The 13,600-nt window shown below is 46.0% G+C and overlaps 1 protein-coding gene across 1 annotated transcript in view; it reads right to left on the bottom strand.

Moving 5' to 3' along the window:
- Positions 1-3,228: 3,228 nt before the first annotated feature.
- LOC309521679 (uncharacterized protein) overlaps positions 3,229-13,600 on the bottom strand; it is a 28,935-nt gene continuing 18,563 nt past the window's right edge. Inside the window, exons 11-17 of the mRNA XM_082204389.1 lie at positions 9,387-9,548; positions 8,330-8,369; positions 6,434-6,570; positions 6,198-6,289; positions 5,597-5,824; positions 4,866-4,990; positions 3,229-3,545 (exon numbers count right to left, since the gene is read on the bottom strand). Of these exons, the coding sequence (XP_082060515.1) occupies positions 3,250-3,545; positions 4,866-4,990; positions 5,597-5,824; positions 6,198-6,289; positions 6,434-6,570; positions 8,330-8,369; positions 9,387-9,548 (1,080 nt within the window). The 3' untranslated portion in view covers positions 3,229-3,249. The remainder of the gene's footprint in view (positions 3,546-4,865; positions 4,991-5,596; positions 5,825-6,197; positions 6,290-6,433; positions 6,571-8,329; positions 8,370-9,386; positions 9,549-13,600) is intronic.

Genomic DNA, 13,600 nt, shown 5'->3' with positions numbered 1-13,600 from the left:
TGTGCTATATATTCTAGGAAGTGGTTTCTAGGCCATGTGAAAGCTCAAGATATAACATGGAAATTATCAATTATGGGAATGTTAGGGTATAAACTCGTGTGAATGCAGCCTTCCACTATATCCCTGGACGTGGTTTTTAGGTCCTGTGGAAGCTGAATAATAATGCAGTAATTGACATTTAGGGGAATGTCAGAAAAATAGAATCCCCCGTTGTGTGAATGCAGTCTATGGGTACAGAGACCTCCCTATGTATAAAGCATAGAGTTGGTATTTTCTATGCACGGGCATCGGGGGGGGGGCATGCTTTTCAGCGCACAGTGCAGCATGGGAGCAGAAAATGCTGACGTAGAGCTTACTTGTTCCAGCTCAAGGATGAGCAGAAGAGAGTGGATCTGGAACTACTGAGGGATCTCCACCTCTCCAGTTGTTTAACCATAGCAACAACCAAACAACTCATTCCGCCCCTAAATATATTGCTCAATTGAAGAAAGCTTGGAGCAAACAGGAGTTGAGTTTTTGTGTGGAAGGACTGTAAGCTCAGTTCTGTGTGGATGCTCTCAAAAAACTTCCAGGGCTCAAATTTATTTTTCCCCAGTCTCTGTCTTTTGCACTAGTCTCCAGTTGGTGGTTTAGGAAGGGGGGGGAGGGGTGTCTATTTAAACAAAGCTTGCCCACCCCCTGCTTGAGCCAATGCGGGCTTTATATTCTAATTACAAGCATGAAAGACGCAAAGGAAAACCCAAAAAAGCAATTTGCCTTCAATGCTTAGGAGTTGCAAGGGACGTCTTTCCTCCTTTTTCCCTTATACTTGAGCCAAAAAGGATATGAATCCATCTGTTGGTAGCATAAACTCTGTCCCTGTGGATCAGGGTATATGAGTGTATTGGTCAGCTATATGAAGGGAATTCGGTCTTGCCTTGTATGATCAAAAGTTATTGTTATGATTGATTTTATTTTTGGTCTTAATAAATATCAACACTAACTTGACATCCCATGTTCTGCTTCAAGGTCTTTGATATTTTCCCAGAGGAAACAAGGCAGGAATCGTTTGAAATCACCACTTAGGTGTAAACAGTTAAATCCCCTCTATCACACACACATGCACACAACACTTCTCTCTCCCACACACTCTTGCTTCCCTCTTTTGCACACACATTTTACCTGTTTCCATCACTCACACACCTTAAGGCCAGTGTCATCTCAGGTTATGCTGGCAGAAACAGGTGCACCAATCTAGAGGAAGTTGGCTGTGCAATTTTAAGATTCTCAGGATCAGAGTTTTTTGTTTCCATGAGCTGGGATCTCGTAGTATTGTTTCATCGTCCCATCAATACAACCCTGACTGTCAGGGAGGAAGGGTGGAGACCGCCTCCCCAGCCTGACCCTTCCAGAGAAGAAGACGACAATTTAGAATCACAACTGGTTTGAGGGAGATCACAGCTCAGAGGCAGATGAGAGGAAAAGCTGGGAAATAATAGGAGAGTAGGAAGAAGCAGCACCAGAGGGGGGGACAGCTGATGGACTCAAGTGTCTTTAGAAAACACTCCAGACCTCACCTCTCCCTGAACCTGGCGGACATTAAAAGTAGGAGAGCAGACGGCTGAGAGGCAGAGGGCACTTTTCAGCAAGCATAGTGATGACACATGAAGAGGAGAAAGGAAGGGGGTGGAGACTCACTCAGGGCAACACCATTATTCCAAGAGACTGCATTCCCAAGCCTCTGTGAATATTGAATAAAAAGCAGTTGGTAACAACTTTTCCATGTCCATTCGTGACAACCAGCCGCGGGGGTTGGTTCCTCGGCAGCCTGACACTGACTGGGGAACTGACTTCAGTCCTGGTTTCCTAGGAGAATGTTTTGAAGTTGGAAAAGCTGAAGTGGTGCTGCGAAGAATTCCAGGTCAGCAAGAGCCATGCGCACCCACCCAATCTCTGGATTATTGGTGTCCAAACTTTTTTCAAAGAGGGCCAGATTTGATGAAGTGAAGGGCCGACCAAAGTTGTTAACCTAAGGATTGAAGTTGTTGAGCTTTTTAAAAGGATTTTACCTCAGGAAATGAACCACCACAGGGGCCAGATTAAACTGACTGGTAGGCCAGATTAGGCCCCCGAAACGGACTTTGGACATGCCTTCTTTATGGAGATAATCTGTTGCTGGGGGGTCAGGGGGGTGGGGTGATATTTGTCAGGACTATGGTAAGGGACAAGAGGGCTAATCCCTTTCTACTGAAATTCATCACCCTCTTTGAAGCAGCTGTTTACCATTTTAAAAAGCACCCACATAAGCTTATTGTTATTACTATTTTTAAAAAAAATTATATGCCACCTTACTGGATAAGAAGTTCTCCAAGGTGGTTTACTGGTTAAAACTACATCAGCTGTTCTAGAACAGCACCCCCAGAGAATAACAGTTCAAATAATAAATCCTGTAAGATATAAATCGTTGAAAGAAAAAGATGTAAAAGATCCCCACAGCTGAACATCGTTGCCTGTCTAGAAGCCACCTGAACTGGCTTTCTAGAAAGACTGTAGAGCAAGCTGAAAGGCAAGCCAGAAGTTAGGGTTGAAAGGTACATGAGGGCAAGACAAGAGGAAGCCAGAAGTCATTGTGGAAAGAAGCTAGGAGGTAGCATCAAGGACAAAGGTCAAACCGGGAGGCAGGAATAAGCCAGAAGTCGGGGCTGAAGGTTAAACCGGGTGGTGGAATTCAGGAGCAAAAGATGCTGCAACAAGCGAGCTGGGGAAGACCACACTTCTCAAAACCGCATTGCAAAGGAAGCCCTCTTCTCTATGCCCTTAGCTCAGTTGACAGATCATGAGACTCTTAATCTCAGGGTTGTGGCTTGGAGCCCCACATTGGGCAAAAGATTCCTGCATCGCAGGTGGTTTGACTAGATTACCTGCATGGTCTTCCAACTCTACAGTTCTATGGTTCCATGCCACTCTTTCCTATTCAGGAGCCAGCCCACACACAGCCTGGGCATCCCATACTGCCCATGTAGAAGCCAAAATGTTCAGTTCAGCAACTCGCCACGAGGGGCAGCTGCACAGAAACCCGAACCACCACCTGGCAATCTAGCGATCCCTCCTGGGATCTTGTACTCTCGGGTATCTGCTGGCGATCCAACCAAATCCTGAGGCACCAAGGTATATTGCAACCCAGTTTTCCCGTCCGCCCACTCCTCTGCTCCCACCTGGGGGGTAACACAGAGCTCTGGGAGAGCAGGGTGGGTGAAGCAGCCGTGAGTTTTAATGAGCACACGCCCCCATGGATTTTTGGAGCGAAGCCGCGAAAATGTTGCATGGATTGTTCCATGTTGCCATGGCAAGCTCGCACTCCACAAGATCACCGTTATCCGAGGACAGCTGCTCCTTCAAGCAATCCAGTTCCTCCATGGTGATGTTGTTGCCGCCACACACAATGATGACTATGGATTCCAGCTCGTTGCGGAGTTTACCATCCTTTTGCAACGTTTTGGTCAGCTCGCAGTAGACGGCTGCCAAGGACGCCCCGCACGCCGGCTCCACCAGCATCCTCTCCTCGTCTGCAGGCAAAAGGGTCGTTTAAGTTTTCTAGATGTTGAATCATAGCATCCTAGAGCTGGAAGGGACCCTGAGGATCATTCGGTCCAATCCTTTGTAATGCAGGAATATGCAGCTATCCAATACAGGGATCAAACCTGCAACTTTGGCGTTATCACCACCATGCTCTAACCAACTGTGCTGTTTCTCTTTGCCATTAAGGCATGAGTAATCTGTGGGTTAAACCACAGAGCCTAGGACTTGTTGATCAGAAGGTCGGTAGTTCAATTCCCTGCGACGGGGTGAGCTCCCGTTGCTCAGTCCCTGCTCCTGCCAACCTAGCAGTTTGAAAGCACGTCAAAGTGCAAGTAGATAAATAGGTACTGCTCCGGCGGGAAGGTAAACGGCGTTTCCGTGTGCTGCTCTGGTTTGCCAGAAGTGGCTTAGTCATGCTGGCCACATGACCCGGAAGCTGTACGCCGGCTCCCTCGGCCAATAAAGCGAGATGAGCGCCGCAACCCCAGAGTCGGCCACGACTGGACCTAATGGTCAGGGGTCCCTTTACCTTTTAATCAGTAGGAAAAAAGAAAGAAAAGGTAAAGGACCCCTGACAGTTAAGTCCAGTCGTGAACGATTCTGGGGTTGTGGCGCTCATCTTGCTTTACTGGCCAAGGGAGACATTTTGTCCTCAGACAGTTTTTCCAGGTCATGTGGGGTCATGTGGCCAGCATGACTAAGCCACTTTTGGCGAAACCAGAGCAGCGCACGGAAACGCTGTTTGCCTTCCTATCGGAGCGGTACCTACCGTAATTATCTACTTGCACTTTGATGTGCTTTCAAACTGCTAGGTTGGCAGGAGCAGGGACTGAGCAATGGGAACTCACCCCGTTGCAGGGATTCGAACCGCCCAACTTCCGATTGGCAAGCCCTAGGTTTAGACTACAGTGCCACCCACGCAATCAGTAGTAGAAGTAATTCATGCCATGCATTTGAAGTGCAATATACCACTTGATCCTCAAAAGAGGATTGAACAAATAAGAGGATTGGACAAATCAATGACTACTGGTATTGTACAGTTGGAAGGGACAGAAAGGCTCATCTCGTGCAATCCCCTGCAATACAGTTCTGCACAAAGTCATAATAGCACTTGGAGCAGCAAGAGCCAGTGTGGCGCCTTGTAGAGTTTATTTGACTCCAGCACCCATCAGCCCCAGCCAGTATGGCCGATGGTCAGAGAAGATGGGAACTCTAGTTCACCATATAATTGCACTGACTATCCAGACATGGAGAACGAGTTCACAATTAGTGCATTAATACAGGATGGCTGTCTTGCGAATACATACCCAGAAACCTCCCGACGGCTGCCACTGCGTCACAGTCGTCGACAACCTGTGATATGACAGGGTGCTCTTGCGCCAGCTTCAAAGCTTCCTCTGCCACAGTAGCTGCCCCAAGCGTGGTAGCAACGCTGGACCCAGAACAGGAAAAGGAAGATCAGTGGGCTGGATTTTGCTTGTTGGATTTGGCTCAGGCGAACAATGTGTAATGACAATGAGGCCATTTTATTTATCTGTTGCATTTATACCCCTCCATTCTTCCCCTCAAGGTGTGAGGTAGGTTAGGCTGGCAGCCAGTGACTGGTCTCAGCCACTGAGCTTCATGATCAAGTGGGGATTTGAATCCTGCTGTCTGACACTATAACCACTGCACTGTCTCCCAGTATTGTATTGTATTGTATTGTATTGTATTGTATTGTATTGTATTGTATTGATTGTTTCTTCTGCCCTCCATCAGCCCTCACTTGCCTGGCCATCTGCCACCTCCTCCTTCGTCTCAGTGTTGCTGCTTATAGCACTCCACAAGGAGGAGGATGGGGACAAAACTAGGAGAAGGTTGGCTCTGCCTGTCATTGGCTCTGGCGCCCCCTACTGTTGGGCTCCCTGTCTTCCGCCCTACCAGACCCAATGGGTACCAGCCCACATCAGCTGTCACACTACCAGTAGTGGCTTCTGCCCTGAGGTAAGCGGTAGTCTTTTACCCTCCTAGTCCCCCACCAAATGTGCCGTGAGCTCACCTGGTAATTTCGGGCAGTGTCACCAGCTTCTTTTCTTCCAAGGAAGCATTCAGACTGTGGGCTCCGCGGGTCTCCATGGCGATGATGGGTACCTTGTCCCAGCCCACCTCGCGGAGGCCCTGGATCACCCCACAGAGCATGCCGCCCCCTCCAACAGAGAGAATTATTGCTCCAGGTGTGGACTCCATCTGCTCCTTCATCTCTGTGACCATGGTCTTGTGCCCTTCCCTGCAAAGCAGAGGGGACCCAGAACATCAAAACCAAATGTGAGGGGTGGGAAAGAGAGAGTTGGGGGTGGGGGCACTGAGAGAAGAGCGCATTCAAAACTTCTCATCATTTTTATTTGTGGGGAGGGGGAGAAATCTGGTCTGTTTTTTTCCTTTGCAGAAGTCCATTTTGGCAGGAAATCCCTGACATATTCCCTGCTTCCTGCATACCAGGCCCCAGCTGAAATTCCGGGGCATTGTGGGGGGAAATAAAATGGCCACCAGGTGGCCAAAATGGCCGCACTTCAGTTCAGGTATTGCTTCAAAATGGCTAATCTGGCACTGTTTCGAACTGAACTGAATTTCTCCACCGAAAGAGAAATTACATCACATACCAGATGAGAGGGTCATCGAACGGAGGCACGTAGGTCAAGTTAGAGCATCCCTTTGCCATTTCCTTGGCTATGTTTTGGCATTCCTCCAGTGTCTAGAGGAAAGGAAGTTTGTTATTAGGCTAGGATTCTAACAAATATTTATTTGATGATGGTGGTGATTTTTAAAGGCTTCCAACTTTTGTTCTTCTGTGATAAGCCAGGGAAAGGGTTAAGGCTGATCTTCCTTCCAAACTTACCTGTTGCACGCATACCGTGGCTCCCTCATCTTCCATGCGCTCCATAGTTATAGCTGGTGTGGATTGGGGCACAAAGATGATAGCCGGGATCCCCAACTGTTTTGCAGAGTAGGCAGCGGCAAGACCAGCATTTCCCGCTGGAAGAAAGCCCATTTGACACCACTATGATGCTAGACCTTATGACAGTTGCCTTCCCTCCCAGGCCAACCCAAGGCATACAAGACTTCTGGATATAATCTAGGTGTCCTGCCTAAAGTCATCTAGTTTGTGGGAGAGGTGAAATCTGAACTGGGGACTTTCTGATTTGCAGCTCAGCCTCTAAGCCACCATACTGTTGTTCTTCTAATTAATTAAATTTGTATACTGCCCTATACCCACATGTCTCAGGGCAGTTCACAATATAAAATCACAATCTAAAAATACAAAATACATAATAAAAATAAGAAAAAACCCAATGATTCCCTGCACTACTTCAGTTTCTCTCATTTTTCCAAACTTAAATTCAGCTGTCTCTATTTCCATGTTGGCTTGTGGAAACAATTTTCCAAATCCTAGCAAAAATCACCAGCATTTTAGTTACAGATAGGTAGCCGTGTTGGTCTGCCATAGTAAACATAAAAAAATTCCTTCCAGTAGCACCTTATCTCATTATACATGACTAAGCCATTTCTCACCGGGAAGATGTGAATGGGGACAGGGCAGTCAGGGCTTCAAGCGATGGCATAGTGGGAGATGCAGAAATGCAAGGGCTCACAGTGATGATCCTCTTAGCTACTCACCCAAAACGTTGGCCACTATGTTGGTCCATAGACACACATAGAGCTCCAAAGGAGATGGAGCAGGGGGAATTATACCAAATTCATTAGGATCAACTATGGCCTGGATGACAGTTCTCTTTCTCAAGCTCTGGGAGGAAGACCTTTCATTGCCTACAGACAGCCACCCAATCTTAAACAACTCCTAACCCACAATAATACTACAACCAGACTTAACACGGACACTGGCACCAGAGCCTGCAATAAACCCAGATGCCAACTTTGCTGCCACATACACCCGGACAACACCATTACTGGCCCCAACAACATCACACATACCATCTCGGGACTATTTAATTGCTCATCGTCTAACATTGTGTATGCCATCAAATGCCAACAGTGTCCTTCAGCTCTCTATATTGGACAAACAGGCCAAACCTTACGCCAAAGAATAAACGGACATAAATCTGACATCAAGAATCACAAAACAGAGAAACCAGTAGGAGAACACTTCAATCTCCCAGGACTTTCTATACAAGATCTCAAAGTAGCTGTTTTACTACAGAGGAATTTCAGAAATAGACTGGAAAGAGAAGCTGCTGAATTGCAACTCATTACCAAACTTAAAACCATGGAGAGACCTGGTTTGAACAAAGACATTGGATTCTTATCTCATTATACATGACTAAGCCATTCTTCACCTTCTCACCCCTTGCCTTTTCCTGTAAGACCTATTGCAGTCGTTAAGAGTCGTCAACAGGCTCATCTCAGCTATCTGCCAATCTCCCATTCCCACCACCCTTCTGAGTAATACCCCTCCCCACCTTCTCACTATATAGAAGGATCTGGCAACTTCTGTTTCAGTGTATCTGAAGAAGTGTGCATGCACACGAAAGCTCATACCAAGAACTAACTTAGTTGGTCTTTAAGGTGCTACTGGACAGCATTTTAGTGTAATTCTCCCCCCCCCCCAATGTACAGATAAGAACATGAGACAAGCCTGCTAAATCAGGCTAGTAGTCCTTCCAGCCCAGCATCCTGTTCTCACAGTGGCCAATCAGATGCCTCAAAGGGAAACTTTCACAAGCAGGATCCTCCCCACCCCTGGAACCCTGACAGTGTCCACAGAAAACCACATTACCTGAGGCACAGACAAACTGCTGGCAGTGTTTTTTGGCCCACTGTGAAAACAGAAGAATAGGAATGTGTGAACAGAAGTCATCTTAACCCCACAGCAGAAACAACCCCACCACCCATGGTTCTTTCCAGGCAGGTCTGGACCAGATTCTGTCCTCTTGACCTCATAATGAAACCTTTGCAGAATGCCCAAAGAACAGCTCTTACTGTAAGGAAGTTTTTTTCATATGTTTGGTTGGAATCTGCTTTCATGTAACTTGAAGCTGTTGAGGTTTGAGCCCTACCTTCCAGAGCAGGAGAGAGCAATCTTGCTCCATCTTCCATGTGACAGCCCTTTTAGTTATTTGAAGATGGTTATCATATCTCCTCTTTTCTAGGCTAAACATACATAGCTCCTTCAACCATTCCTCATAAGGCTCCTAGACCTTTGATCATCCTAGTCACCCTCCTCTGCACACATTTCAGCTTGTCAACATCCTTCTTAAATTGTGGCGCCCAGAACTGGACACAGTATTCCAGGTGTGGTCTGACCAAGACAGACTAGAGTGGTACTATTGCTTCCCTTGATCTGGACACTATACTTCTGTTGAATACTTCGTGCCTGCTCACTGCCTGATTCAATTCTTCCCAGAAGGAGACTTTCCCCCAAACAAAGATGGCACCTGCCAGACTGAGGAGCAGCTTGCTTCAAGGTCGTTCCCTAAACTGATTAAACAATATCCATTATGTGCAATATCACTTCCCACCAGAAAGGTCCCATCATATGAACACCGCAAGCTGCCTTAACCTGAGCTGCAGCCTATCCTAGGGCAGTAGAGAAAACCAGCAGCAACCTTCACCATTCTTTCTTGTCTTATATGGGAATGTACCTTATAGTAAGCCGACAAGAGGCTCAGTGTTCCCTACACTCACTGGCAGCAGCTCTCTAGGGTTTTAGGCAGGAGTCACTGCCAGCCCCACCTGGACAGGCTGGGGATTGAACCTGGGACCTTCTGCACTCAAGGCAGCTGCTCTGCCACTGAGCTATGAGCCTTCCCCATATAGCTTTCTCCTTTCCTTACCGCTTTGCAGAAGTTCCCTATGCCTCGTATCTTAAAGGAGCAAGTGGGTTGGGTATTTTCGAGTTTCAGGTAGACCTTGGTACCAGCCAATTTGGAGAGGTGGGGGCTGATCCGCAGCGGAGTGACCACATGGAAGGGCTTGGAGGAGGCCATTGTGGAAAGCTGAGGGTAGAATGGGGATTAGGTACAGAATAAGTGGAAGAATTAGAGAAAAAAGACTGTTTTGCTTCCTCAAAACTTGGTTTTGACTCTTCATGGCTATGTAGTTAAAGTCCGTTGATATGGTCACAAACAGCCAAGGCTGTGAGTGCTGCGATCTTAGAATCTCAAGTCTCATTCTATTTAAATCAATCAGGTTTCTAGTCCTCATGCTACATATACATTCTTGAAAGTGCAGGAGGTCATGGTTGCTGATGCAGTAAGCTGTCCTGCGACTGCAATAATGCTTCACTGCTTAATTCCTTGTCCCTCTTTGTAATTGGCTGCTAGTATGTGAATTTAGAAACTGAAGTTTCATTTAAAAGAAAGAAAGAAAGAAAGAAAACAAGCAGGTTCCTGGGCCTCATGGCTAAAAATGTATGTTTGAAAATGTGAGTACAGTACTGTAATCCTTTAACCCCCCTCCCCCAATTCGCCGTCCCTTTTCTTTATTTTATAGTTTCTTTATTTTATTGCATTAAAAACCAGACTCTCCCTGCAAGCGAATTTTCTGTCCTTACCTGAACCTCAATTATTGAACTCTCCCAAGGATCCAAATTTGCAGTGCAAACGGCCTATACCTTGCTTATCTGAAGGCTAAAGCTGTGCATTACATCATGATGCACACTGTCTAGCAGACCTCCAGCCTGACAATGAGACGCACTTACTTGTTGAGGGTCTTAGAAGAGGCTTTGGAGCTTGGCTTGCAAAGTGGTTGGATGGCAGAGCTGGGTGCTTGCGATGGTGTTTTGGAGGAAGCCGCTGGTGGACTCAGAGGGGGGCTCTCCTCCTCCTGGGGGTGGGCTGCCTGGGTGCTGTGCTTATCTTCACGACTCTGGTCTCATTGGGGGAATGTTGGTTTCTGTTGGCCCCACTTTATAAGCCGGTGGTCTTGGCTTGGTGCTGGCCACTTATGGGAGGCGTGGTGCACTCCCCATAACCACTGCCCTCGCCTCTGAGGTCATCTCCCTTTCTCTCCTCCAACCAGAGATCTGACCTAAGGGAAAGGAGCAGAATCAATGCTTAAAAGGATGTCAGCCAGAGGGGAAACGGGGAAGGGGTGTGTGTGATTCGTTGCAAAAGGGGGAAAGCCTATTTCAGTCACTCCAATACCAAAAGAAGAGGAGCAAATGAGAGACAGACAAGGCTAGCTGGTGGAGGAAGGAGGGGCTGGGGGGACAGTCTGGGGTGGCTGCTTCAGACAAAGGGCCCCTTCACTCAAATGGTCCAAAGCAGGCTCAAACCAGGTTGGCAGGCTGGGTCTGGACTGACGATGAGGCAGCGTTAAGAGTGAGTCGTGCCGGATTTACGTATAAGCTAAACAAGCTATAGCTTGGAGCCCCACTCTCTTGGGGCCCCCCAAAAAATTAAAGGAAAAAACCCTGGATGTACATTTCCAAAATATAAGATAAAAAACAAATTAAATAAAACCTACATACAGCAACAGTGTTGTGTGTTGTATAGGCTCCTATGATGTAAGTCATGGGCCCCACCTGCTAGCCTGCTCCCTAAAATGTCACTGGTTTGCTCATTTCTATATATAGGGTGCCTACATTCTGCATGGACTGGTTGCATGGCAACATGTGCAAACGGCTTTAGATACCTATTAGGTCCATAAATTACCATACAGCATATATTCAACACAAAAAACAGCGACAATTTGTTGTTGACAAAGGGCAGCTGGACATATAAAGGGCCCCATTGCCTTCAGTAGCTTAGGGTCTCATCAAACGTAAATCTGGCCCTGGGAGTGAGGGGCAGGGAAACACATTGAGCCCAGCAGATAGCTGTGTACACACCAGGTGTTGAAAGCAAATTCCCTCACACCCAAAGAATCCTAGGAACTGTAGTAGTAGGAACTGAAGGAAGGCTTTGCAGACAATGAAAGATTTGTTGCTTCATGATGCTGGTTTGCCTGTAAAAATTCAGGGGGTGGGGGGTGGGGAGGCCATGCTGACAGCATGCTATAGTCAAAACAGGCTGTGGTAAATAATACTCCTATCTGCTCCATGGTAAAAAGCCTAGCATCTCCCATTTGAGAACTTTTGGCGGCTATCCCCAAGGCACAGAGAAAGAGTGAAACTGATTTTTGTGGGTTATCGGCCAGACTGTAAAAGTTCTGGGTTTTCTCTTGGCAATGGAAAAGTGGTCCTGAGCTGCAGTGCTGTGTTCTCAGAGCGAAATAACTGGTCCAGAATCCATGCGAATTCTGAAGTAGTTTTGCCTCTCATTGAGCCAGTCCCAGAACCACAGGCCCAGCCGTTACCACGGCAACCAACTGCAAAGTCCCTGTGAAACAGGAGACTCTTTCTGCCAAAGCTGAAGGGGAGGAAGAGAGGGACAGGCAGTTACATAACTAAGACAATGGGTAGGCAAACTAAGGCCCGGGCGCTGGATCCGGCCCAATCACCTTCTAAATCCGGCCCACGGACAGTCCGGGAATCTGCATGTTTTTACATGAGCAGAATGTGTCCTTTTATTTTAAATGCATCTCTGGGTTATTTGTGGGGCCTGTCTGGTGTTTTTACATGAGTAGAATATGTGCTTTTATTTAAAATGCGTCTCTGGGTTATTTGTGGGGCATAGGAATTCGTTCATATTTTTTTTTCCAAAATATAGTCTGGCCCCCCACAAGGTCTGAGGGACAGTGGACTGGCCCCTTGCTGAAAAAGTTTGCTGACCCCTGACTAAGACGATCTGAAAAGGCTACCCAGGAAATCCCACCTCTTAAGATATTCTGAAGAATACTCTGTGGGGCAGGTTAAGGTTTGCAGGTGAATTATGAACCTTAGACTTTTGAGGAAATCCCGCAGCTGCCGCCACAACAGAAGGAGCTGTGGTTTGCTGCAGTGGAACAAGAAATGCAATCTCTAGCTGGTCACAAGTTTTTCTCACTTGTTGATTTGCCTGAAGGGGAGAAATCTGTGGGGTACCTTTGGGTCCATAAAAGAAAAAACCCTAGCATCTGGTGAAGTAAAGTTTAAAGTAAGGCTTGTTGCAAAAGGATTCATGCAGTGAAGGGGTTTAGATTATGATGAGAGATGAGACATTTACTCTGACAGCCAGGAGCAAAAGCATGAGAATGCTTTTAACCCTTGCAGCATATTGCAGCAGCATATTTAAATGCAGGGTTAAAAGAGGTGGCTTATATATATTTTTAAAAAACCTCACGAATTGATCTCTTATTTCTTTCCACAACTCTACCTCCTATGTTAATTGTATTTATGCAGGCTTTCTCTTGCCTTTTTTTATTTGCCATGCTAATACTTTCCCTGCTTTTATTAGCTTGCTCAAATTGTTTATGTTTTAAATCTTTAATTTTCCACTCTTTTTCTTGATTTATTATCATTGAAAACTGAGTTTGCAATAATTTAATATCCTGTTTAACTATCTCTTTTCTACAAGAATTTATCAATTCTTTTTCTTTCCTTTATATTTCTACCTTCTTCACCTCAATGTACAAATCTCTAGAGGGCCATACAGAGTCCATTCAGCTCACCAAATTATTTGTGGATGAATAAAATGGAACTTATCTATCCAGTGGGTGTTTTTCTCTCCATATATCAACTAAATTGAAATTTTCTGTCATCAGAAAAAAAGCCTTGGGTAGCTTCCCTTGCTTTTGTGTCACATCTTCTTATAGTTCTACCCCATTCCAGGGAAGCTACACTGTCCATATCTCCCATCAAAATTATCTTTTTTTAAATATATTCAAATAGGATTTCTTCAAGCCTCTAATAAAAGTCATGTTTTTTTCTCATTTGGTACAAACAAACAAACAAATTCAGGAGTTTGCCTAGCACTTGGGACAAGAGTTCCAGCTCAAAGATTTAGGAGCTACTATAAAGAGTTACTTGGGAGTTGAAGTACAGAAAGTAAGTGATGGGAGTTTTTCTACTAAGCCAGAAAAAGAAAACTACGCAACTGTTAGAATGTTTTGGTATGCAGAATTGTAAAGGCGTTCAAACTCTTCAAACTCCTTTGGTGACAGACTTTCAAAAAACAGAGAGTAATGT

This window comes from Podarcis vaucheri (genome assembly GCF_965113315.1).
Source record: "Podarcis vaucheri genome assembly, chromosome: 16".
Classification (NCBI taxonomy): domain Eukaryota; kingdom Metazoa; phylum Chordata; class Lepidosauria; order Squamata; family Lacertidae; genus Podarcis; species Podarcis vaucheri.
Note: the sequence above shows the minus strand (reverse complement) of the source record. Positions and strands in the feature narration are given on the sequence as shown.